Here is a 24,016-nt window from a genome sequence, read left to right as displayed (position 1 = left end):
CCACCGGGGACAGAGGCAACCTCACCGTGCACAGGGAACCAGTGGGGCCACTTCAGCAAACACAGGTTTGCTTCTTCACAGAGCGTAGCCTAGACCAGCTTGGGCACTGTTTAAAGACGAGAAGTAAGTTGGTGAAGCTGTTGTGCCTTCCTCACTTCATTGACAGCCATCCTTCCCCAGCTGCCATGCCACGGTAGCTGCACCTTAGATGGGGAAACTGAGGCCCAGAGGGTCCAAAGCACCTATGCATGACTGCTCCCATGGCAGCACCAGCAAACCTCCCCATTCCCATGCTTAGGGAGGGCCAGGGTGCACGTAGCACATAGGTGATGTAGGCAGACACCACTGCCACAGGGAAGGACACACGAACATTCTGAGGCAGCCCTTCCTGCCAGGCGATTCACTATGCATGATGGGGTCGCCCTGCTAAAGCCACCAGCTCTGGAGCAGAAGACATCCTGTGGACCAGGCCCCACCAAAGCCCAGGGACTCTGGTTTTGGCACTGAGGTCCACCATGCTCCACATTGGTTCCTCCTGCACCCTCAGAGACACCTTCCTGCTGCTGCCATCTCAGGGAAGCCAGCTGAGGGGCTCTGACACTGGCTGGGGGGCCTGGGACCCCACAGATGCCATCCCCCCCTCCTCCAACACCCAGCTCCGGCTGCGCGGTGGCATCTGGTTGCACAACGCCCCTCGCGTGGGCCGGGGTGCGAGGCAGGTCCCGGCACTCCCTGCCCGGGCATGAGTCAGACGTCACCAGGATCCAAATCCTTGGGGCACCAGGAAAGGGGGGCCCTGCTGCAGGACATCGCTGGGGGCAATACTGCCCGCCCACAGCAAGAGAAACCTGCCCAGCCTTCCAGCTTTGCACCTGGGACAGCATGTGACTAACCTCAGCACCCCGGATGGGGAGACCTGTGCACCCCAAAACAGCCTGGGAGCCATCACCCGTGCGTTTTACATGTCACACGGCTCCCTAGAGATCCCCAGCGCCTGCTGGGCATCACAGCACATGTGCATCCCCTCCCTGGCACTCTGCACCTGAGTTCCATCCCTGCGGCAGGTCCCATGGGTCACAGCTACAGCTGCCTGCACAGGGAGCAACCAGGACCCATGGTCTGTCCCTGTGCATTGGCAGGGATGAACCTGGGAGATGGCCACAGGCACCCTCCTCCTCTCCATAGAATAGTTTTTTATATATACATAATATATATATATATTAAAATTACATTTCTCTTTACAAAAACAACTCAACAAGGGGCATGGGGATGGAGCCCATCACTGAAGCCAAGGCGCAGGCACCCTGACAAGTCACGGGCGCTGAGCAGGCTCCCTTTCAGGGTGTCCCCATGCCCCAAGCGGCGGCTCAGTCCAGAGTCCAGCAGCAGGTTGTGTAGGTGAGGGTGGGCACCAGGGGGTGGCCCCACGGTGAGATGCCTGCTCCGGATCCGACACAGCTCGCCCCATCCCCACTGTCACCGCCTGTAAGGAGAGAAGAAGACATAAGCTCAGGAGGGGTGAGGGTGCCACCTGGCCAAGAGCAGCATGGCGTGGACACCCCCCACCCCGAAAAACCATCCGTGCCCCTACTTCTGGCGGGTGGTGCTGTAGGGATCAAGGAGGTGGGAGCTGGCCTGGGCCAGGTTCCAGTCGAACATCTCCAGCACCCGGTGGCACTCAACGCGGGACTTCAGCCCCAGGCAGAAAAGCTGCTCCACCTGCAAGGGGACAGGGCACGGCAAGGGAGGTGACAGGGGTGCCAGCACTCGCACAGGAGCCGGGGTGGGTGGACAGGGGTGTGTGGTACCTTCAGGTACTGGATGGCCCGTTGGACGCTCCAGCCATGGTTCTGCAGGGCTGCCTGGCACTCCTCGGTGGTCACACCGTGCACTGTGTCCTGCACCTAAGGAGACGTTGAGGTCAGTGTCCGCCACCTGACCTGAGCAGTGAGGAGGCAGTGGCTGGAGCAGGGTACCAGGGCTGCCCTCCACCCTGGCTCTGTATCTGCAGAGCGCCATCAGCCTGGAGCTGGGACCATCCTCATCCCTGCGACCTTCAGCCTCTCCTGGGCTTGGGTGCAGACTCCTGGCCACCACGGACCAGCCAGGAGAGCCCAAAGGGACCACAGTGTCAGCCACCCTCCTCCCTGCGGCTGTGGATAGGGCTAATTTGGGATAAAAGGGCCTGTGATTCCCATTTTGGAGCTGCAGTGACACTTATGTCCCACAGCACATCTGGGGACCACTTGCAGCCAACCCCCCAGGGATGAACTTGGGGAAACCAGGGTGGGGATGGCTTTTGTTCCAGTGAGCCCATGGCCACTGTGTCCCCTCTTGCTCACGGATGCCACTTACCAGCCGGATCTTGTCAGCAGGGCGGCAGCCATCCGGCCCGTCGTAGATGATCTTCTGGAGGCTGCAGGAGGCTTTCACCAGGCACTTGGGCCCAGGGTTGCTGTTGTTGGAGGAGAAGTTGGCTTTGCAGTCTGCTGGCGGCTGCTGCACCATGGGACGAACGGTGGCTGTGGTGACCAGGCGGGACGCCTGCACCTCCTCGGGGCTTTTGGCCTCCTTGAAGAACTTCTCATACTTGTCCAGGTAGGCAGGGCGCTCGGGCAACAGGTAGTAGTGGGTGCTGCTGACCTTCTGCCCATCCTTCACGATGGGCAGGATGCAGGGTCCCTTGGAACAGTCCTTGCCCTGTGCCTGGATGACCTTGGGGGTGGCGTACTTGGGGTCCAGGGCAAAGCTCTGTGTGGTGGGCATGGGCTTCCCTGGCGAGGTGGAGAGGCAAGAGCAGAGGGCGGCACGTTGCTGAGGGGACCCCACCTGCAGGGCCATGGGGCTGGGTGTCCGGGAGGTGGGCTGCGACAGCGGGTCCCGGGGTGGGATCTGGGGCGGCCGGTCCTCCTCACCCCCCGATGCTGGGGAGAGCTCCCCTGACCAGCGCCCGGGCTCATTACGGCGTACGGGCCGGGGCGGGATAGGGATACGGGGTGGGATTTGGGGCTTGTCATCTGTGGGGGCAGCTGGTCCCAGGGGGACATTAAGCCTCTTCATGCACTCCTGCTGCAGCTCCTCAAAGAGCTCTGTGGTCTGTGTCATGCTGGGCTGCTTCATCTCCTTGGGGGGCAGGAAGAGGTTGTCCTCCAGCGCTGGTCCCCGCTCACCCTCATCCACAAAGCCATAGTTGGTCTTGCCCCGCCGGCTCGGGGGGCTGGTGATGGAGCAGACCTCGAAGTCATCCTCATCCTGCGCCACGTCATCGTAGGCAGGCGGTGGCGGCAAGGGGCGGGCGTCCCAGTCCACCACTGGCGTAGGGTGGAGGGGCCGGGGTAGAGCCCGCGTGGGACTCTGTGGTGGGGTTTTGTCCAGCAAGGAGAAGGCCTCCATGGCCAGCTTGGCCAACGACGGGGCTGTCAGCTCCCCCACTGGCGAGGGGCTACCTTGAGGCACCTCCTCCCCAAAATCGATGAGGGTCACCTCGCCACCTGCCGGCCCCTCACTGGTCAGCCGGCTGGGCTGCCGCTCTCCCACCTTGGTGCCTGGAACCCGTGCCGACGGCTTGACCGGTCGCAGACCTTTGCCTAGGCCTGGCTTCTTCAGGCAGAGCTTCTGGAGACCCCCTGGCAGACCCTCCTCCTCCTCACTGACTGGGTCGTAGCAGGGCTCTAGGAGGTAGAGAGAGAGGGATGGTGAGGTTCCTGGCACCCATCCTTGGGGTGCAAGGAGGGCCATTTGCATCCCTAACCCCCAAACTGCCTGACAGCTTCAGCCACCTTTCCTCTCCCCCTTGGGTGCAGTGATGCACCAGGGCAGGCAGAAGGGTGCCAGGGGCCTGAGGGGTACCCTGCCCTTCCTCACCCTGCAGACCCCAGCACCCAGCTCCTCATCTCTGTCCCCACCACAGATGCCACGGCTCATGGTGGTACCCGGGAGGCAGAGAGGAAAAGGAGCTAAGAGAGAAAAGACGGAGAGCACAAAGGAGGGAGAGAAGCACCCGAGAACGTCCAACTTACTGGTGAGCAGGACGGCAGGCTGAGGCGGGCGCGGAGGCGGCTGCCCTGCAGGAGAAGAGAGAGCCCGAGAGGAGGAGAGGCGTGGGGTGAGCGCGCGAAGCAAGCGGCAGTCAGGGTGCTCGTTAGTGGGGTGCATGCTTCATCATGTCCCGCATCACCGCTGGGGTGCAGGGAGGATGCCGGTGGGAAGCCCCATCAAGGGAAAACTGCAGGGGATTTGTGGCACCCGCACAGCGTCTGAGCTCCCTCCACGTGGCAGCTCCACCGAGATCCCCCGTACTGGGAAGCCTGGCTGCGGGAGGCTGGGAGTGGACGAGGGACCTGGACGAAGGGCAGCGGGGCAGAGTCCAGCCGGGCAGAGCCACAGGCCACCCACGCTGCTGGCAGTGGCATTTGGCCAGGTGACAACACGCCCTGTCACCCCAGCTCCCCCTGGGTCTGTGAACAGCAAGTGGCAGCAGAGAGAAAGGAGAGGGTCCATAGCCCATCACCCTGGCAGCGGGGCACAAGGACTTTGCGCGGCTGACGAGCAGAGTGAAGGAGAAAAGCGACTCACTTTTAGCCCTGCCAGGAAGCTGGGTGGGTCTGGCAGCACTCGGGTCCACACCTAAAATGTCAGGAGGGTCCATGGGATTTCCCAGGTACAGCCTGTGGGGACAAAGGAGAGTGCCTGGAGGTCAGCAGGGGCCTCGTGGGACCCCTTGCATCCTGAGCTTGCGCCCTGTCCCTTGGTACACCCCACCTCCACCATGCCCCATGCCCCAGTGAGTACCATCCCTGTGAGCGCCGGGGCACCACACCCCAGAGGCTTTCAGTGCTACAGCGCAGAGCCTGGTGCCATCCCAGCACCACGCGTATGATGCGCTGTAACCCAGGGGATTGCAAGCAGGGTGCCGTGCCCAGTGTACTTGTACGGGGCGTGGTGTCCGGGACACGCCGCAGCAGCAGGGTGCCCCGGCACGACGCTGCGCGCAGGGCAGGGCACCCCGGTAGGGCACAGCACGGCACGCTGGTGGGGTGCCGGGAGGCGCGGGCGAGCCGTCGCAAGCTGGGTGCGGCGAGGCAGGAGCCGGTGGGAGCCGGTGCAGCCCCAAGGCCTGGGTGTGTGCCCAGCTCGGTGCGTTCTCGGCAGCCCGGCAGCACGTACCCAGCGCCGTGCCCACGCAGCAGGAGCCTGCCGGGGCACGAGCGGGGCTGTGTGCTCGGCGCCCCGGTCCAGCCCCCCGAGGTTCAACCCACCGGGTGGCCCGGGGGAGTCAGGCTGGGGCAGAGGGCACCGGCAGAGCTGTCCCGGGGGTGGGAAGCTGAGCAGCAGTGGGGATCACGATCCCAGGGGATGTGCTTAGCCAGGCACAGGAGCTGGCTCTACCCAGCTGTAGCTTTCCAGGCTTTGAAATCCTATCCTGCCCCGCCCCCCCCAGCCCTCCCACGTCCCCCCAACCCAGTGCTGGCAGAGGCCCCCCATGCCCTCTGCCCTGAGCCAAGCACCCCTGCCCACCATCCCCCAGCACCACACTAAGCACGCCAGTCGCACATGGCAAGGAGGCACAGGCACCCGACCCGCCCATCAGAACAACCTGGGTCTGTCCTGATGGAACAGGCGGTGGAAAAAGCATTTTGGTGGATTTCTTTCATGGTGTGCTGTTTTAACTCATGCTGTTAAAAGCACGGGGCGAGGCTACACCCCCATCACAGCTTCCCTCCATGCAGGCACAGAAAGGCGCAGGTCCAGCAGCCCTGGGACATCCCAAAAGCACTGTGGTTAACACAGCCACATCCAGGGTGGTGCTTACTGATGTCCTTCCGGCCCGGGACTGCATGAGGGGCTGCAGGGCTAGGAGAAGATGCTCCCCCCCACCCCAGACAGCCCCCCCAAAAGCACAGCAGCCCTCCCTGCCCTTGACCCCATTAGTAAGAAGAAGAGAGGGAGTTAGTCCAGCCACAGGGACCCTTCCTGGAGCCACCATCCTCAGTACAGCAGGGGGGTGGGAGAGATGCTTCACTGGCAAGGCGGACACAGGACAGCCAAACCGTGGCTTATTCCATGCCCAGAGGGCAGCAGGGAAAGCAGAGAGCAGGCAGGGGATGCAGAGAAGATAAAAGATTTTCTTACTCATCAATTTTATCGGGAAACCCCCAGCAGTGCTGGGGGTTGGTGTCTCCATGGCCCGTGTGGATGAAGCTGTTTTTAAGCGGCTGGCTGATGTCGTGCGCCGACAACCCTGCCACCGAGGTCACCGTGTTTCGGGGGAACTGGCCCACTTTTAGGGTCCGCTTATTCTGACCCCGCCACCAGTAATTCTCAGCCCTAAAGAATAAAAAGGACCTCGTTACCAACAAGGGTATGAGAGGGGGATGTACGCCTGCCCCGGTGACGGGGGAGGAGGCGAGGTGACTCGTCCAAGTCCAAGCAGTCGAGCAGTGGCACAGGAAGAGAGCCCAGGTGTCCAGGATCCCAACCCGGAGCTGGCAGTGCCCTGCCCCTGCACCCGGTGGTGCTGGGGATGCTGGGGGTAGGGAACAAAGCTCCCTGCTTGTGCCCACAAAGATGTGCCCCTTCCTCCTCCCAGTTGCCCCAAATTATGCAGGAGCCTTGGGGTGATGCCCGCACGGAGCTGCCCACCCCTGGTCCTCCTGTGCCCTATGCAGCCAAAGGATGGCACAAGGAACATGGCTGGGGTCCGACGATGAACCTTCAAATATTAATTGGGAGGTCTTCCTCGCTCCCTTCCTATGTTATCAGTGAGCCTCATGCAGGCTGGTGTGGGCAAGGCAAGATGGGCAGGCAGTCAGTGGTCAATGCCACCTTGGGGTGCTGGTCCCCAGTGTGCCCTAGGAGCTGCCTGCTTCAGGGGAAGAAGTGGGGGATCACCTAGCCCAGGTGGGAAGTGGGACACGGGGCCAGGTAGGGAGCAGGAAAGGGTACCCCAGGCACCGCCAGATGAATGGGGAGGGGGCTCCGACACTACCACCCCCCTGCCTGCCGGGTCCCCCGCTCCCCGCGGGTAGGGCGTGCTCCGGGGCAGGGGGCGGTGGCGGTGCCAGCCTGGCGAGGCTGGCACAGCCCCACGGTTTCCTGGAGTCACCTGTGAGTCACCCCCGGCCACCAGCTCAGCCCTTTTCCTGTTTACCTTCCCCGCTCGCCGCCAGCCAGCCGCCTTACTCAGCGCCAGGACCCCACGGCTTGGCCGCGCCAAAGCCCAGCCGGTACCGGGCACCGTCCCGCACCCGCACCGGGACGGGCAGAGGCCGGCTCCAGCTACCCGGGAGGTCCCCTCCACTCGCCCTCCCCGCGCCGCGACACCGCCGCATCCCACCGGAGGGATGCTGCGGCTGGGCCGGCCCCTCCGCTCCCCTCCTCTCCCAGCCTCGTCCCACCGGATCCGGGCGCGGACCCCCGGCACGATCCCGCTGCGGCTCTTCCCTGGCTTCCTCCCGAGAGCCCTCTCCCGCGACCGCCTGGGTCCCCGGGGGGCTTTCAGGTAGGTCCCTGCCCCTGCCCACACACACGTACGCACGGCCAGCGCCAGCCGAACGGCAGGCAGGGGCTTGAAAAGGGGTGGGGGGTGTTTACGGTGCCCCGGGCGGCCTCGGCGGGGCCGGATGCGGCCCCCGGGAGGAGCCCCCAACCCCCTCCACCAGCCCTCCCCTCCCTGCCCGGGAATCCCAGCCGGCAGCGCCGTGGGGGGCAGGCGCCCCGGGGGGGGAAACTGAGGCACGGGGATGGGGGCTCTGGTCCGGGAGCACCCGCAGCCCCCGGCTGCAGAGCTCACCCGGCCGGCTCAGAGCCAGCACCCTCAAAACGTGCCGACGGCGGGCCACCGAGCACCGGCGTCCTCCAGGGAAACTGAGGCAGGGGAGGCTGCGCCCCGGTTCCACCGCGCTCACGGCCCTCCCCGACTCACTGCAGCGCAACCACGTCCCCCGTCCCGCTCCTGCCAGCCTCTCTCGCTCCTCCCCACCCCGCTCCCCGTGGTTCACCTGGGGCCGACGGCGGGGCTCGGGAGCGGGATCCCCGGCCCGTGATGCGGCGCCGTGGACGATGTAGGAGCACTGACGCGGCCGCGCCGCCCTCCGCCGCTCCTTCCCTCCTTCCCTGCCTCCCTTCTTCCCTCCCTCCGCCGACGCCGCTTCCCCTCCCCTCCCCTCCCTGCAATGAAACCGCCAGACCCTGGGCAAGAGTCATCCCTGGCGGCGGCCGGAGAGAGAGCCGGTCCCTGAAGACACACAAATCCGGCCTGATTCACCTCCGGGCCGTGACTAACGGCGGGGAGCTGGCCCCGGGAAGGGGGGCAAGGACAGAGCCTTTCTCCTCACCCGCTGGGGCTGGAGGCGAGAGCAGCCTCCCACGTGCCAGCGGGGCAAAGGGACATAGAGCTGTTCCCAGGGGTAACTCCACTGTCCGCATGCTGGAGTGGCACAGCCACACACAGGGTTGGGAATACAGGGACCAAAGGTCCCCCCAGTCCACAGGCCACCAGGGCAGTGGAAGGGGATGGCTGTGCCCCGGCATGGCTAGCAGCGACCAAGGAGCAGAGCCGACAGCGCAGGGGGTGACACGTCATGCCACCGTGGTACTGAGCTCCCCAGCATCTCTCCTGGCCCCGCGGCAGTGGCAGGTCCCCACCACTATCAGGGCGGAGCAGCTCTGGGGCACCCGGTTCCCAGGGACAAGGCCAGGGCAAACCCAGAGGCAGAGCGGGTGAGTCAGCGGGTGGATGTTGCGGGCAGTGCAGGTAGAGCTGTGCTGCCCATAGGCACTGCTGCCCCCCACACATTGCAGTGGCCCCACATCGCTGTGCTGCCTGGGGCACTGCACACCTCCCAAGGCAGTGGAGTAGCTCACCTGTGGGCTACATAGTCGGGTGTGCTGGGGGGGGCAGAGCCCACCCTCCCCCATCCCTGCTCCACAGCTCTGCCAGCGCCCCCAGTCTCCCCATTCCCCCTGTGCCCACGCAAACTGGCAGCCCTGAAGCTGGCAGCTGGTCCATGCCCCTCTAGTGTAACACCTGGCACTGCTCCTGTGCAGTACGTGCCCTCCCACCCTGAGCAGTACCTGCCCTCGATGACTGTGATGATGTCGTTCATTTGGATGTGCAGCTTGTCTGGCTCCTCGAAGTCCTGCAGTGCTCTCATGTCAGTGGGCTGGGCCTGGGGGAAAAGAGGGTGAAAACAAGGTGATGCAGACCCCCACCATCCATCCCTGCCCTGTTTTGAGACTAGCTGCAAACACACGTAGGGGAAGGCGGGGGGGGGGGGGGGGGCTCAAAAGTGGGCAAGAGACAGCATCACCACTCCCAGCCCCTACTCAGCTGTAACACCCCTGGCCTGGACAAGGGCCAGGTGGTACCCAAGGACCTCCTGCTGTGACCACATCACTGCCCCTCACCTCCCAGCCTGCAGAGCTGCCTGGGCTGAATCCCCCCATGTCACCTCCTGCCTGAGCAATACCCTGAACTCTGCCTACACTTAAGCAGAGCTGAGGGGAAGGGGGTGCTGGAGCCCCTGTCCACCTCCCTGCGCACCCACCTCCACCAAGAAGTCCCGCAGGGCCACGAAGGTGGGTCGGTCCTCAGGCTTGTGTGCCCAGCACTGCAGCATGACATTGTAGATGTCCTGTGGACAGTCCTCAGGCCGCGGCAGCCGCTCACCCTCTTTGTCTATCTTGTGCAGGATCTGCAGAGCAGTGAGTACTGTCAGGGGTTCCCAGGTCCCCCCGAACCACTGCCACGGTGAGCCAGGGCATCAGGATCCTGCTGTGCACTCACCTGGCTGCCGTTGAGGCCGATCCAAGGCTCCTGCCCATAGGTGAACATCTCCCACAGAGTCACCCCAAACATCCAGGTGTCACTGGCATGCGAGAAGGTGCGTGTCTTCAGGCTCTCAGGAGCACACCTGCGTGGGGAAGGATGTGAGCATCAAAAGGCAATGGGTGCTGCATCCCCAGGTCCCTCTTCCCCAGGGCTCACCAGGCGAAGGGGACCTTGCGATGCTCCTGCATCACGTAGTGGTCGTCATTTTTGGGCAGGGCCCGCATCAGCCCAAAGTCCCCGATTTTGACCAGCTCGTTGGAGGCCAGCAGGATGTTACGGGCAGCCAGGTCACGGTGGATGAAGCGCTTGGACTCCAGGTAGGCCATGCCCTTGGCCACCTGGATGGCATACTGGCAGAGGGTGGAGATGAGGAAATGGCCCTGATTCTTCCGCAGGCGGTCCAGGAGGGAGCCCAGTGGGGCCAGCTCTGTTACCTGGGCCATGGGGTAGGAACAGCAGGTTGGTCATGCCAGAGGCACCCTTGCTGGGCTGGTTTTCAGCCTTCTTGTGCCCCACTGGAGATGCCCGTGGAGCACTGGGATATGGATCCAGCCTGGCTTTGCCCACCCCACCACACAGAACTCTCACAGGGCACCACTGGGGTCAGCCCCATCCTCCCACACTCACCATCTTCATAGGGTGGGAGAGCACCACGCCATAGAGACGGATAAGGTTCCTGTGGTCCAGAGAGTGCATGGCATTCACCTCCCGGATGAAGTCATCCAGTGCCTCCGGCTGGCTCAGCACATCCGTCTTGAGACACTTCACTGCCACATCCAGCTACGGCCAAAGCAGGGATGAGCCCCAAAGCATCTTCCCCCCCCAGGTGGTGCCGCTGCCCGGCTCACCCCACCACGAACAGCCCCTCACCGTCTTGCCGGCGGGCGTGCACCACTCGCCGCGACGCACAACGCCGAAGGAGCCGTCGCCCAACTTTTCGAAGATGGAGAGGTCCCGCTCCCGTACGAGGCAGGTAAGGGAGTGCTGGCCCCCGGCTTCGGGGGGCGGTGGTGTGGGGGGCTTGCGGAAAGTGCTCTGGGGCTGGGGCGGCAGCTCTGACTCTGGGCGCTTCCCGCTGAACACCTGCAGGACGTGGAGGTAGGTGAGATGCAGGTGTGGAGACGCCCCAAGCCACTGTGCTTATGAGTGCCAGGATGACACCCTGCCTGGCCTGTACACTCTGGAACCTAATGATGACCCCTAACTCGTGATTACCCAGGGCAGGCTGGCTGCAACAGCAGGCTCTGCTCTTCTAGCTGAGCTGCAATTTGTGTGGATTTGTAGAATCACAGAATGGTTTGAGTGGGAAAGGACCTTAAGATCATGTAGTTCCAACCCCCCGCCATGGGCAGGGACACCACACACTAAGCCATGCCACCCAAGGCTCTGTCCAACCTGGCCTTCTTTGGGCAACCTGTTCTAGTGCCTCACCAACCTCACAATAAAGAGCTTCTTAAGTCTAACCTGAAATTTCCCTGTTTAAGTTTAAACCCCTTGCCCCTTGTCCTGCAACTACAGTCCCTGAGGAAGAGTCCCTCTCTGGTATCCTTGCCGACCTCCTTCAGATACTGGAAGGCTGCTCTGAGGTCTCCACGCAGCCTTCCCTTCTCCAGGCTGAACAGCCCCAGCTTTCTCAGCCTCTCACAGCAGCCCCGCAGCAGCACTCCAGCAGCCTCGGCAAACCAGGCTGGCAGTTGGAGGGCCCTGGGCATTCCTTGGCCAGGCTGCGACTACACGATGTGCCTGGGCATAAGGCCAAGAGAAACCTCCAGCTTGGGCCGAGTGTGGTGACACATCCCTGCAGCAACATGGGCCTTGCAACACATGCTGCCGCCACCGCCAGCCCAGAGGGAACGTGGACAGGCTCCCCCTCCATCTCCCCCAGCTGGGACTGATGATGTGCCAGGACCAGTGATGTGGCCCACAGGATGGGGTCCATCCCATCCTCAGAAGCGAGGACCTGCGTGGGGTGCGCAGGGGTTGGGCCCAGCATGTGGCTGGGGTGGGAGGTGGCATTTCTGTACCCAGTGTGAGGCTGAGCAGCCTTCTATTAAAAGCCCATCCTGTCTCCATCCCATCCCAGATGAGTCACACAGGGAAGAGGCCACAACCCAGAGCCCAGCTGGCAATTACCCTGCTCTTCTGGGGGTGCAAGGTGCCAGGGTGGCAGCATCACCAGCCTTGGACAAGATGGCATCAGGGGCATACATGAGCATCGTGGGGTCCCCCGCCATGGCACAGCCCCAGTCTGGTGGGCAGGGTGCCAGGCAGCACTGGCGCCCATAGAGCTGCCTGGGGTGAGATGCAGAGGTTCTGTGGCTCATTAGCTGCAAATTAGTTTCCTGGCAAAGAGGCAAACAATGCAAGAGGAATGAACTTCCCAAGTGCTGGGGTGGCAGGGACATCCATCACCAGGAAGTAACCCAGGAGCCTGCACAGGACAGGAGCACACCACAGGCAGCACATGCCTCACAGGGGTTTCTGCCCTGCTCCCTGCCAGGCACTGGTGACGTGGGGAAGAGCCAGGCACTGTGGAAGAGCATGAGGAGAGGCCCAGCTCCTCCTGCATGCCTGTTTCCCTGCCACACCTGCCCTTCTCCCATCCCTACCTTGCTCATCCAGGATTTCCGCTTGCACATGGCTTTTCTCCGCTTCACTGCCTCCCACAGCCGCCGCTGGCCTGCAGGACACAGTGGCTGTCACCAACCCAGCATAGGGTGGGGGTCCCTCCAGCCCCATAGACTGCATGCTCCTCTGGGATCCCCAGAAGATGCTGTGCAGCCAGCCAGAGATATGGGGGGAGGTTTGGGGGGGGGGGCGTACACACCAGGGCGCCCCATGCCAATCTTCTCCAGATCCTCATTTTTGACGTACTCGAAGTGGGAGAGGCGGGTGACGTTGAGCTCGTCCCGGATGCGCAGGAAATACTGCTGCAGCTGCAGCTCGGTGAGCAGCTCCAGCAGCCAGTCTGTGCCCTCCTCCGCCTGCATGCTACAGCTCAGCCTCTGCAGGGACACCAACCACGGGAGGTTAGGGAGAGAACCCTGTTCCACTCCCCTCTGCCCCGTCCTCACACTGGGGACGTCATCCAGAGAGGCTGAGAGCCAAGGCTGGGGTGCTGCCTGGGCAGGGCGTGAGGGATGCTAGCAGGACTCATCTCCTGAGCCTGCCCCCATGGAAGACTGGGAAAGGCACCTCATCAGCAGGATGGGACCCTCGTACTGCCCCATGGTGCCCACAGAAACACCAGCCCACCCTTCTACTCCAGCACAAGCTGTCCCCAGGCAGCAGTGCCAGGGACACAGGAGAGGACAGAGCCTCCTAGATGGATGTGCCTGGCAGCGGCCTCCAGCTGAGGGGCAACCCGTTCCTGCCAGACCCCCTTTTCCAGCTGGAGGGGCTGACTGGGGAGGGGACAGCCACATCGGCACTGCCACTCGGCCCCCTGCCATCCCCACACACCCGGCTGGGCTGCAGCACAGACCCACAGCGGGTCTCCTCTGCCACAGGTGGTGGCACCTCGCCTGGCAGCCACAGGGACAGGATACCCAGGGACATCACAGCCTTCGGGTGGTCCTGGTGCCTGAGCTGAGGCACAAGGCAATCCAATGCTGCTGCTGTCAGCTCCACAGCCGGGCCGGGGCATGGAGCCAGGTCTCGCCCACGGTTCCCCACATCTCCCACAACATGTCCCCCTCCGTTCCCTACCCCTGCCCGCTTTCCCAGCTCTCCTCCTCTTTCGTTGCCACCTTTCTGGGAAGAGGCACGTCTCTGCCCCTCGCTGCTGTGAGCTGGGCGAGAAGCGGGATCCTCATCCCAGTCCCACAGCAGCACAGCCTGCTCCATCCTCTCCTCTTCCCCCGGGTCCCCGCTGTCTTCATCCCCTGCGCTCGACTCCCTCGGTGCGTCACCACAATTACAGCCCTCGGCACTGGGCTAAAAATACGGCGGGTGCGGCAAGCAGCTGGGCACGGGGGCACACGGGGGCACAAGGGGGGCATGCGGGGCAAAAGCAGCCGCTGGCCTTCGGTGTGCGCCTGCGGGTGGCCGGGGACGGCTGGTCCCCTGCCCACAGGCGATGGGGACAGGGGCGGGTGACAGCCAGCACAGGGTCTGCCGGGGCGAGGGTCGGCACTTACTCGGTAGAGGCGGAAGCGGGTGAGGAAAGGGAAGGATCGGCGCAAAGCCTGGAAGCGTCGCATCCTGCCTGGCTGCCCGTCGCCGGCTCCTGGCACCGCCGATGTCCCTTCCCTGGCGCCGGCGTCCCGCGGCAGAGCCCGCTCAGCGCAGCAGGGGCACCCGCAGCCCTGCCATCCGGGCTGCAGAGATGCCCCTCGGGCTCGGCCGCCCCGTATATGCCCCCGGAGCAGGCAGGGGTTCTCGGGGCGTCCGTCAGCCGGACGCGGGCTGCGGCTCTCCCCCTTCTTCCGTCCGGCTCTCGATCCTCCTGGCCGGCCCTCCCCTTCCCCAACGCAACAGGCCGGGGCTGGGGGTGGCTGCAGTCAGGGCTGGGGTCACCCCCCGGCTGGAGCCACTTCCTGGGGACCCCTGTCCGGCCGCGGGGCTCGGTCCCGGCCGGCTGCCCAAGCAGCGCTCCGGGGAGGGGTTATTTTCAGCCGGGGCTGGGACGCGCGCCCAGGGGGCCGGGCTCCCATCAATGTCCCGCTTTCTCCCTTGTTCAGCAGCGGGCACTCGCGCCGGCAGCTGGGAGCCCGGACCCCCGCTCCCATTTCCATGGAAACTCGTCCCGGCCTTGGGAAACTCTCCCAGGCCTCAGTTTCCCCCCTCAGGAAGCAGGGAAGGAGGGAGGGAGAGGAGACATCCGGCTCTCCGCTCCCCAGCCGAGGCCACAGGCAGGATGCCAGGGCGATGGGCACTGCGGGGGGAGCTTCTGGCTCGGCAAACGCACCCGCTGCCCAGCTGCTAGTCCCCGCGGGCTCCGCTGTGGGGTGCCGCCAGCACCCTGGGGCTCGCTCCCCTTCCCTGGCACAGCTGGCACCCAACACCAGCACTGCTGTCCGGAGCGGGCTCCCCGGGGAGAACATCTGGCCGCATCCGCAGCCACAGCGTGAGAGAGGACAGACCGACAGCAACCTCTTGCCGCAGCCCCCGCCTGTCTGCCCCCCGTCACTGTGGCCATGGCTGCGACGGGGCGGGGGGGTGGTGGTAGTGCAGCTGGGAGAGGGTTAAGCGCATCCCCAGGTGCAGAGGAGCCTCCGCTGCGGCTTCCACCGCCGCCGGGATCCCAGCTGGCACAGGCACCCGACACAAGAAGCCCATTGACCAGGGACACCCAGGCACGGTGCACTCGGCACCAACCTCTGCCACGCGCCAGCTGTTCCCTCTCCCTGGCTGTGGGGACACCGTGATGCGGGGGGTTCCCTGCTCTGAATGGGGCATCACCTCCATCAGCCGGGGATGGCACCCACTGGGATCGGCACCCACTGGGGCCAGTGCGCTTGCCTCCTGCACCCCCAAACCTCAGGTGAAGCTGCCCATTTCAGAGCCCACACTGGGAGTACTGGTCTCCAGAAGGGAGTGGGGGGAGGAGGGAGAAGGACACCCAGCCTTGCCCACTGTGCTGGGGAGGCTCCGTGCCTCAGTTTCCCCATCCACCACAGACTCATGGGCACAGAGGCTGATGCCACAGCCTTAATGCTGAGACATGCAAGCAGAGCCCAGTCAGCAAACCCCTGTCCTAGGGGGTTCATAGATGCCCGTCTCACTCCCATGACCCGGAAGGCAGCAAAGCCCCCCGGCAGAGGTGCTACCTGGCCCTCCATGCCCTGCACACACCCCATGCTGCGCACACCCACCTCTGCAGCAACAAGGGTGCACCCTGCATGCACCCAGGTGCATGCATGGGTGGTGACGACCGTCACGCACACCCTGGGACCACACAGGCACGACCCCTGGCACCTGCACAACCGCAGCCGCCCCCCTAAGCGCGTCACCCCCGCACACCCCCCAGCCATGGCCCTGCCCGGCCGCACGTGCGCCAACACCCCGGCGCCTCACAGCCGGCGGCAGCACACCCGCCTCCGCCTGACGCACACCTGGAGCCGCCTGCGCCCCTATGGGTGCCTGCCCCCTGTGTGGCACGCTGCTTGCCTCTGCGCTCGCCCGGCATCATGCTGAGCACCACATGGGTGGCCAAAGCACCCCGAAATGCTCCTACCATGACACCCCAACGCCTGCCCTACACCCCAAGGCAGCTTCACCTATGCATGCTCCCTAACCCCCCCCCCCCACACAGAGCCCGACACCACCCTCCATGAGGATGGCAGCCTGTGATGGGCACTGTGCCCCCCCATTTCCTCCGACTGTGCCACCATTCCCCCACGCCTCAGTTTCCCCAGCAAGAAACAGCAGGCAGCCCTGCTCCTGTGTGTCAGGATGGGAGCACAGCCAGGAAGGGAGATGCCATGCCCACACCACACCAGATGCTGCGGGGTACTACGACTGCCGGAGAGGGGAGATGCCATGCAGGGAACCCCCATGCCTCATGCCAGCTGCCATCCTGTGCCCCACAGCAGGACCCTGCCCTCATGGGGGACACCCAGCCTGCCCGGGTGCCCCCCGCCGCTCCCCCCGCCACTGACCCGCCGGCACGGCATGCCCGGGGCGATGTCCTGCCGCGGGGACCGTGCGGGGCGCCTGCTGCCTGGCCGCAGGGCCTGCTGCCCAGTGCTGTCCGAGAGGCTGTGGGGCAGGGAGCCGAGCATCTCCTCCTCCTCCTCGGCGCTGCTCAGGCGCTGGTAGTCGCATCTCTCGCCCATGGCTGGGGCGGCTGCGGCGGTTGCGGCGCGGCGGCGAGCGGGGGGCTCTGCGGAGACACCCGCGCCTGGCTGGGGGTGGCGAGGGCTGGAGCCGGGCTCGGGATCACATGGCAGAAAGTTGCTGCAGTTCCGGAAAACAGCGAGAGGGTGAAGGTGACCGCGACGGTGATGGAGGGGAAGGGGGGTGGATGGAGGGATGCAGAGATGGGGGAAAAGAGAAGCGGGGACAGCCCGTCAAGCTCCCGTCCTCACCCCGATCCCAGCCTGGCAATGCGATCTTCCTCCCGTCTCGGCAGTCTCACTGCCTGCCTGCTGTCCCCACTCCAGCACCCGAGCAGAAAGGTGGCGGCACCGATGCCAGCCCCAGTGCCGTGCCCGCAGCCACCTTCTCCCCCCACCCGGAGACGGTGCAGCCCGCCAGCGGGGATGCGGTGCAGGCAGGCGGGGGGAGGAGGATGAGGATGAGCGGGGAGCATCGTTCAGCAGCCGGGGATCCGCGGCAAGCTGGGTGGGTGAGGAGGCACCCCGCTGGGTACCTGCAGAGGGGCTGGGGGGGCTCTAGGGCTGGCAGCATCCCCAGCATCCCTCCCACTTCCCTGCGCCGGCAGAGGGGGATGGGATGTGCTGGGAAGATGGCTGCTCCACAGCGACCGGCAGCATTGGCGCAAGCACGGCAGCGCCGGGAGAGGAGCCAGGCTTCGCGGGCGCTGCGGGGATGGCCTCCGGGGGGCATGCGGGGAGGATCGCTGCCAGGATCAGTCCTCTCTCCCCACCCCACCGCAGGGCGCTGGGGGTCTCCCAGACCTATGCCGGGCGCTGCACCAGGCACAGCCCCCAGCAGGGGCAGGTGGCACTGGGTGGCCACCTCCCTGGATGGGGCACCCCCAACCTGCACACTGGGGCCGGCTCGCAGCCCAGCACTGCCTGGCCACAGCCACTGTCTGAGGCCCCTTGGGTCAGAGCTGAAGCAGAGGGAGGTCCCTGCAGCCCCTACCCGGTCCCCCAGGACCCACCTGTCCTCTGCGGCATGGCACAGCCCTAGGGACAAACCTGCTCCTTATGTCAGCGCCACGGGAGCACGATGCCCACCCCGCGACCCCCCCACCCCCCAGGACCCCGGTGCCGGCAGAGGAGTGGGAGCACGCATCCATCCTGCCCTCCCCAGCGGAAAGCCCCCAGTGCCGGGGGGCACCTGCCCGGGGCGGCTCCTCCTGCCCCGCCATACCAGGGAGGTGAGCTCAGCCGTGCAGCCGAGGCGGGCCGGGCCCGCGGCGTGGGCGCAGCGAGCCACCCCCATGCGCGGCCGCCGGCGTCACCGCGCCGGCACGCCAGGGCCGCGGCTGACGCACGTGCCGGGACACCTTCCCTCCGGCCCCAGCTGCCCCAAAGCCCTCGCCAGCCTGCCCAGCCACAGCGGTGCTGCGGGGCACCAAGCCACGAGCGGACACCCCCCGTCTCCACAGCCTCCACAGCGGATGTGCTTCACCCCTCCATGCCCTGGGTCCCCTGGGCTTGCCCAGGCTCAGCTGAACCCCAAACGAGAGGTGCCCTGTAAGAGGATGGATGGCATTGCGCCACGCCACCCCTGACCCACCTGCCTGCAGGTCCCACCCCGGAGGGGCCCCAACACACGGACAACTTCCGAATGGGGTGTGCTGTCCCTGCCCCACAAGGCACTGACCACAGGAGGTCCCTCCCCTTGCCGACACTGGACCTCCCCAGCGCTCTGGAACACCACGTTTGGCCCCACATCCCCTTCCTGCAACCCTGGGTACTGGGGCCGCAGCATCTCTGCGCCCACCACCCCTCACAGAGGACCCCGGGAAGCGGCGGGTCCCCATGCAAGCTCCCAGAGGGATGCAGGCCTCCCCCACTCACCTCCGGCACATCACCCCGCTTGCTGCCACCGCAGCCTGCCACCTTCCTGGCAGCTCTGTCACCTGGAAGTGATCTCACCGGCTGTGGCGGCAGCAAGGCGGCCGCGGCGGCACCCGGGGCTGGCTCAGCCCTGGCGGGGCCCCGGGGGCGGCCCCAAATTGTGGTGACAACTCCCCGGCCCGGCGGCCCGGCGCAGGCGTGCGGGCACGCACAAACCCACGCGTACGAACGCACCCTGCTCCCACCGAAACCAGGGCTGCCGGACACATCCTGCCCGCCCCAGGGTGCTGCTGCTGCCACCCAGCTCCCCGGGGTCTGTCCCCACCCCACGTCCCCCCTGTGGGACCCCGTACCGGTGGGTGCTTTGGCTCCCTCGGTGCTGGTACCCGATGCTGCTTGCTCGGCTGGCTCGGGCAAGCAGGAGTTCCTGGGGGGCCCGCACGGAGGGCTGGTGACCCCTGCGGTGGTGGTGGCCGTGGAGGCCGGGGCGCCCGGTTCCCCCTCGCTGCCATCTCTGGGCTCCCAGAGCTCGGCCCCATAGCCTGATCCTAAACACTGGCACAGCGCATCCCCCACTGTTAGCCCCCGCCTGCAGCAGTGGCTGCCTGGGGAGGAAAGACACAGCCGGGTGGGGAGGCCCCCCCACCCCAACAGAGCTCAGTGCAATTCCAATCCCCTCCATAAGCCTCTTTCCTCTGCTAAATCTCCTCTGCAGGTCGAGCCAGGGTGGGCTGAGCCCATCTTGCACCTCCCATCTCCTCACTGCAGGCAGGAGGAATCACTGACCCTGTAGCTGATGCCCACCCCAGCCCCAAGCCCCTCCAACCAAGACAGAAACACAGCACGGTGTTTTGGGGGACAAGCAAGCAAAGCAACACCCCCCCGCACACACAGCACACTGCCCACAGTCAGCTCCATGCCCACAGGCAATGCAGGGAGGGGGAGAGGGCAGCATGCTTGGAGCCACTGAGCCTTGGCACGACTGTCCCCAAAGGACGCTGCCATGGCGGGGATGCTGCCACCCTGCCCTGTGCAAGCTCGGTTTGTGCCCGCCGCACTTGTCTCACCTGGGCCGTGATGGCGGCACTGTGGGGGTCCCTCGGCAGCACTAGCCCCAGTGTCACAGTGAGCCAGGCGGTGTGCGAGGGGACACGGTGTCAGGGCTCAGCCGTGCGGCTGGCAGGGCTGTGGTGACACTGGCAGTAGGGTCCCCCTGGGGCAAAGCAGGAGGGAGATGTCAGGATGGCCCCCCTCCAGCCTGGCACCCCGATAACACCCACCCCAGACCCTCCAGGCTCCCTGGAGGGTAAGAGGTGGGAACATCTCCCTGAATCCAGAGCCACTTCGGGCCCAGGCAGCTGAAAGAGCCCTTGTGGAGCTGCTCCCCCTCTGCCCCAGGGGCACGGGTGGTCTTTGCCCCTGGTCCTGCCATGGAAAGAGGGGGGACCAGCACAGGCCCTGAGCCCAGGGTCCAACCTCTGCCCCAGGGGTGCTGCCAGCGGTACCCCCATCCTCATACCGCTGCACGACCTGCCCTTGGGGCAGGCTGTAGCTGGCATAAGATGAATTTGGCAGGTCTTAGGCCAGATGGGCATAAAGTCACATCCACCACACAGCATCTCCCCTACATGATGGGTGCTGGGAGCAGGGGAGGTAGGAGCCACAGAGCTGGGGGGGCAAAAGCTAAACCCCATCACTTCCCCAGCACCAGAGCAGAGCAGTGCCCTGACGAGACCATTCAGCATCTGCTGGTCATTAGCACAAATTGATGTCAGGCTAATTAGCCAGGCTGCAGTGTGAGCAGTGCCCCCCCTTGGGGCTGCTCAGCAGAGAGCTGGAGCAAGACTTTCTCCTTAAAGCCTTCCTGTTCCAACAGGGGCTGCATGTGGGGCAGAGCTCCCTCCTGCCCCCCAAACCCACATGAGTGGGCCATGTCCCCCAGGATCCTTTGCCCCAGCCGGCTATTACCCCTCATGGACACGATTGGAGTGAAAACCCCAGTGGTTCGGTGGCAGGATGGGGCCTCTCGGGGGGAAACTGAGGCACGGATCGAGGCCTGGTCTGCAAGGTGGGAGAAGGCTTTGCTACAAGCCTGCACCAGTTCCTGGTCCTGTGGCGGCTGCTCCTCTTGCCCTTGAAGGACCCCCATGCTCCGGCGTACGCTGAGTCAAGGGCAGGACAGCAGGGTGGCAGTCACTGGAGGAGTACTAAGAGTAGGAGAAGGGAGGCATCCCCAGCCCCCCAGCGATACCTACACGGCCCACACCCTGCACTAAGGAATTCCAGGCTAACGAGGCCCGGGTAGCTCCGGGGGCTGGTAACAGGTTGCACAGCCTGCACAGCCCCCAGCTGGGTCTCAGTGCGGCGGGGCCGAGGCTGCAGAGCCTACTTGGGCCCCGCTCCCTGCAGGGAGCATCAGGCTGCAGCACCTGGGGTCCATCCTGGACCCTCTCCCTAAAGAAGGACCTGTCAGAGAGCAGACCAGCTCAGAGACAGCCCCCCCCAAGGCAGATCCTGGTTTTAGCAAAGCCCAGCACTTACAAATTTTGTTCAAGGGCTCTGCCCTGAGTCAGGTCAGCGAATGGCTGAGAAATGCGGGGGATGCACGACACCCAGAGCATGCAGCAACTGATGAGGGGGACCCACTGTATGGGGTGGTGAGCTGACACTAGCACCCAGCGGCGCTGGGGCACCCCAGAATGATGCACCGAGGTGGCTCCAGGGAGGTGAGCGCGTGGGGAAGCACCAGCGCCGGGCTCTGCCCCAGCCTGCCCTGCCCAGACAGCCCAGCCCTGCACAGCCTCTGGCCCATGACAGCAGCACTGCGGCAGACACTGCCCCTGCCTTGGCTCCTCCGGTCACCTGCAAACCCCATCCCCAGATACTTGCAGCGTGGGCAAGGGGTCCGGCAGTGCCGGGAGAGCAGAGTGGGGCTCTCCTGGCGAGGTGGGACCCCCGCTGGGCTGTCGGCACCACCTTACCAGGTTTAACTTAAAGGCTTTATTAAAAAAAGCAAAACCAACAAAGAACAAAAGTACCCAAAAGGTCCCGACTGTGTAGAGAAAAACCCGCTGCAGTGTGGCTGGACACGGACACGGTGTTGCCCACCAAGCCAGTGGGTAGAGGCTCCCTGCACCTCATCGCTGCTTCGGGTTCCAGCAGCAGCACAACACCCCAATGCGCAGGGCCGGCTCGGGAGGACAAGGATCCTCTGTTCAGCGCTGGAGCTCCCACGAGCCCGGGGAAGAGGAAGAGCAGAGCAAAGCCGCCTTTTCTCCAGGAAAAAAAAACCTTCCCCCAGCTTCCGCTGCGGTTTGGGAGGGTTCAAGGGCACCGGGCACACACTCACTCCAGACCCCACTGCCTGCTCTGTCCCGGCAGGCAGGAGCAGGGGGGTCGGGCATACTGCCGCCCGGGCACGACAGCAGCACCGGCAGCACCGCGGGGCACGGTGCCAGCAGCGCCCGGTGAGGCACAGCACGGCCGGGCAGTGCCGCAGTGCTACACACCGACACCTCCCGCCCCCTGCAAGGGGTCGCGCCTCGCTCTTACCTCTGCGCTCACCGCCACTGCCGCCGCATCCTGCGCCGGGTCCACAGCGTCACCGGAGGCAGAGGACCGGCACGGCCGCTCTCCGGGCAGCCCGCATGCCGGGCAGGATGCGCCAGCCCGCCCGTCGGGCCGTGGTGCGCAGATCGACGCCGGCAGCAGCCCGGTCTCGGGGGGGACCCCCGGCGCGGCGGCCAGCAGCGGGTGCCGGGTCCGGCCTCACACCCGGGCGGCCCGCCTGCGGCTCGGGCGGTGTGCGGGGTTCCGTGTGCCGGGGGTGCCGCCGGGGTGCTCCTGCTCCCCCGAGTAGAGCTCGCCCTCCTCCTGCACCCCGCCCCTGGCCTCCCCTTCCTCCTGCCGGCCCCGCCGCACCCACCAGCGGGCCCGGCCTGCGGGACTCGCCTCCCGCCGCCCCCCGCCCCGCTCCTGTTGCGCCCGCCGGCTCAGGCCCTGCTCCTGCCCGACTTTGGGGCCGCGCTCCTGCACGCCCCGCACCGCGCACCGCGCTCTCCGCGGCGGCTGCGCCCCGGGGCTGCCCCCCTCTTCCCCCGCCGCCGCTTCCTCCGCGCCCCGCGCCCGCCGCCGCGCCCGGGCCGTGCCCCGCTCCCGGGGGCGCCGCGGCTCCGCGCCCGGCTTGGGGCCGCCGCCGGCTGCGGTGACCAGCGCGGGCCGCTCGCCCCACTCCTGCAGGCCCGTCCGCTCCCCCAGCGGCACCCAGTGCCACCGGCCCTGGCCCCCGCCGCGCCCCGGCCCCTGGCCGCCCGCAGCCACCAGCTCCTGGCCGCGGGGCAGCGCCCCCAGCCCCGCCTCCTGCACGCCCTGGGAGAAGCCCCCCTCTTCCTGCACCCCCGGGGCCACTCCGCCGCCCTCCGGTACCGCCGGGCTCAGGCCCCCGCCCTCCGGCACCCCGCTCGCGCCCTGCCCCCGGATGGTGCACGCGGCCCCAGCCCCGGCCCCGCTCACCGGGGGGGCCCCCCCCGGGGCCGCCCCCTGCCGCGCCCCCCCCGCGCCGCGCTGCTGGAGCCCCGGCGCCGCCGCCGCTCCCCCCTACCCCGCCGCTGCCGCCGCCGCCGCCGCCACCGCCCCCTCCTGCCGCCGCCGGCGAGAGCTGCCGGGGCGGTGCGCGCCCGGCCGGCCCCGCTCTTAAAGGCGCCGCGTCGCCGCTTTACGTAACGGCGGGGAGGGCATGGCGGCGGGGTGGGGAGGGACGGGCAGGCGGACGGGGGCAGAGTGGGGCGCGGGGGGCAGACTCACCAGGAACAGCACCAGGCCCGGGACCGCTCCGGTACAGGGGCTGGAGCTGTGCGATGGGGCGCAGGGCACGGGCACCCCCGCGCTGCCACGGAGCAGTCCTGCCGCCTGCTCCCCGGCGGCTGCAGCCCTGTCCCCCGCTGCCCCGGAGGGGCTGGCCCCGCCCGGCGGCTGCAGAGGCCCCGCCACCGCAGGGAGAGAGCCCTGCCAGGTTTGGGCAAGGAGCTGCGGGAGACAGCGTGCTCCCAAGAAGTAAATCATCCCTGCTGGAAGAGGAGGGACAGCCCGTAAGGAACAAGCAGCCTCCCCCTCCAAAACGGTGCATTTTCACGGGATGCAGCGCTGCTGAAGGAGGAGAGACTAGCACTAGGGAAGGAAAGCTGAGCGTATTTAAAATGCAAAGCCCCGAACCAGCACAGTCTCCTACGAGAAGGCCTTTGGGCTGGGGAAGCAGCTCCCTGCCCGTGCTCTGCAGGGCTCTATGCGCTTGGTTGCTCATAGAGCAACCCCCATGCCAGTGGGAAGTCTGACATTGCATACTTCCCCCATCTACCCCAGTGCCGCAGGTGCTTTAGGATCAATGCGGTGACCAAGAGGCTGCTCTTCCACCTCAGTGCCAGAATCCTCACGCCAGCTGCCGGCCCTAGGCAGGACGCACTGCCACAGAGCACACTGAGGTTTGAACTTGCTCTTGTACATCACCACGGGCCGATGCAGGAGAGCTGCC

General features: G+C 65.9%; 1 protein-coding gene across 10 annotated transcripts; it reads right to left on the bottom strand.

Annotated features, from left to right (window-relative positions):
* Positions 1-1,173: 1,173 nt before the first annotated feature.
* TNK2 (tyrosine kinase non receptor 2) lies at positions 1,174-22,402 on the bottom strand. Of its 10 annotated transcripts, XM_065674309.1 has the most exons (17): positions 13,972-15,732; positions 13,541-13,768; positions 12,660-12,837; positions 12,442-12,512; positions 10,703-10,915; positions 10,460-10,612; positions 9,989-10,266; positions 9,788-9,914; positions 9,549-9,695; positions 9,076-9,170; positions 6,133-6,327; positions 4,576-4,667; positions 4,020-4,064; positions 2,356-3,671; positions 1,809-1,904; positions 1,592-1,719; positions 1,393-1,483 (listed from the first exon to the last, which is right to left on the bottom strand). In XM_065674309.1, the coding sequence occupies exons 1-17, from the start codon at positions 14,032-14,034 to the stop codon at positions 1,477-1,479; spliced, it is 3,432 nt and encodes a 1,143-aa protein (XP_065530381.1). In that variant the 5' UTR covers positions 14,035-15,732; the 3' UTR covers positions 1,393-1,476. The 10 variants fall into 10 exon arrangements, with proteins under 10 accessions (XP_065530388.1, XP_065530380.1, XP_065530386.1 ...); XM_065674316.1 differs by lacking the exons at positions 1,592-1,719; positions 13,541-13,768; positions 13,972-15,732 and adding exons at positions 19,557-19,702; positions 22,042-22,402 and having other exon boundaries at positions 1,174-1,483; XM_065674308.1 differs by lacking the exon at positions 1,592-1,719 and having other exon boundaries at positions 1,174-1,483; positions 13,972-15,733.
* Between the last annotated feature and the right edge of the window lie 1,614 nt (positions 22,403-24,016).

This window comes from Lathamus discolor, chromosome 3 (genome assembly GCF_037157495.1).
Source record: "Lathamus discolor isolate bLatDis1 chromosome 3, bLatDis1.hap1, whole genome shotgun sequence".
NCBI lineage: Eukaryota > Metazoa > Chordata > Aves > Psittaciformes > Psittacidae > Lathamus > Lathamus discolor.
The sequence above is the reverse complement of the archived record's forward strand: the minus strand, read 5'-3'. Positions and strand labels throughout refer to the sequence as shown.

Excerpts from the sequence above, each read along its gene's own strand:
- TNK2 (XM_065674308.1), bottom strand. The coding sequence starts at position 14,034 with ATGCGACGCTTCCAGGCTTTGCGCCGATCCTTCCCTTTCCTCACCCGC. Across the intron at positions 10,267-10,459 it reads TCTCCCACCCTATGAAGATG|GTAACAGAGCTGGCCCCACT; the intron begins GTGAGTGTGGGA and ends CCCATGGCCCAG. Across the intron at positions 6,328-9,075 it reads ATCACAGTCATCGAGGGCAG|GGCTGAGAATTACTGGTGGC; the intron begins GTACTGCTCAGG and ends TTTATTCTTTAG.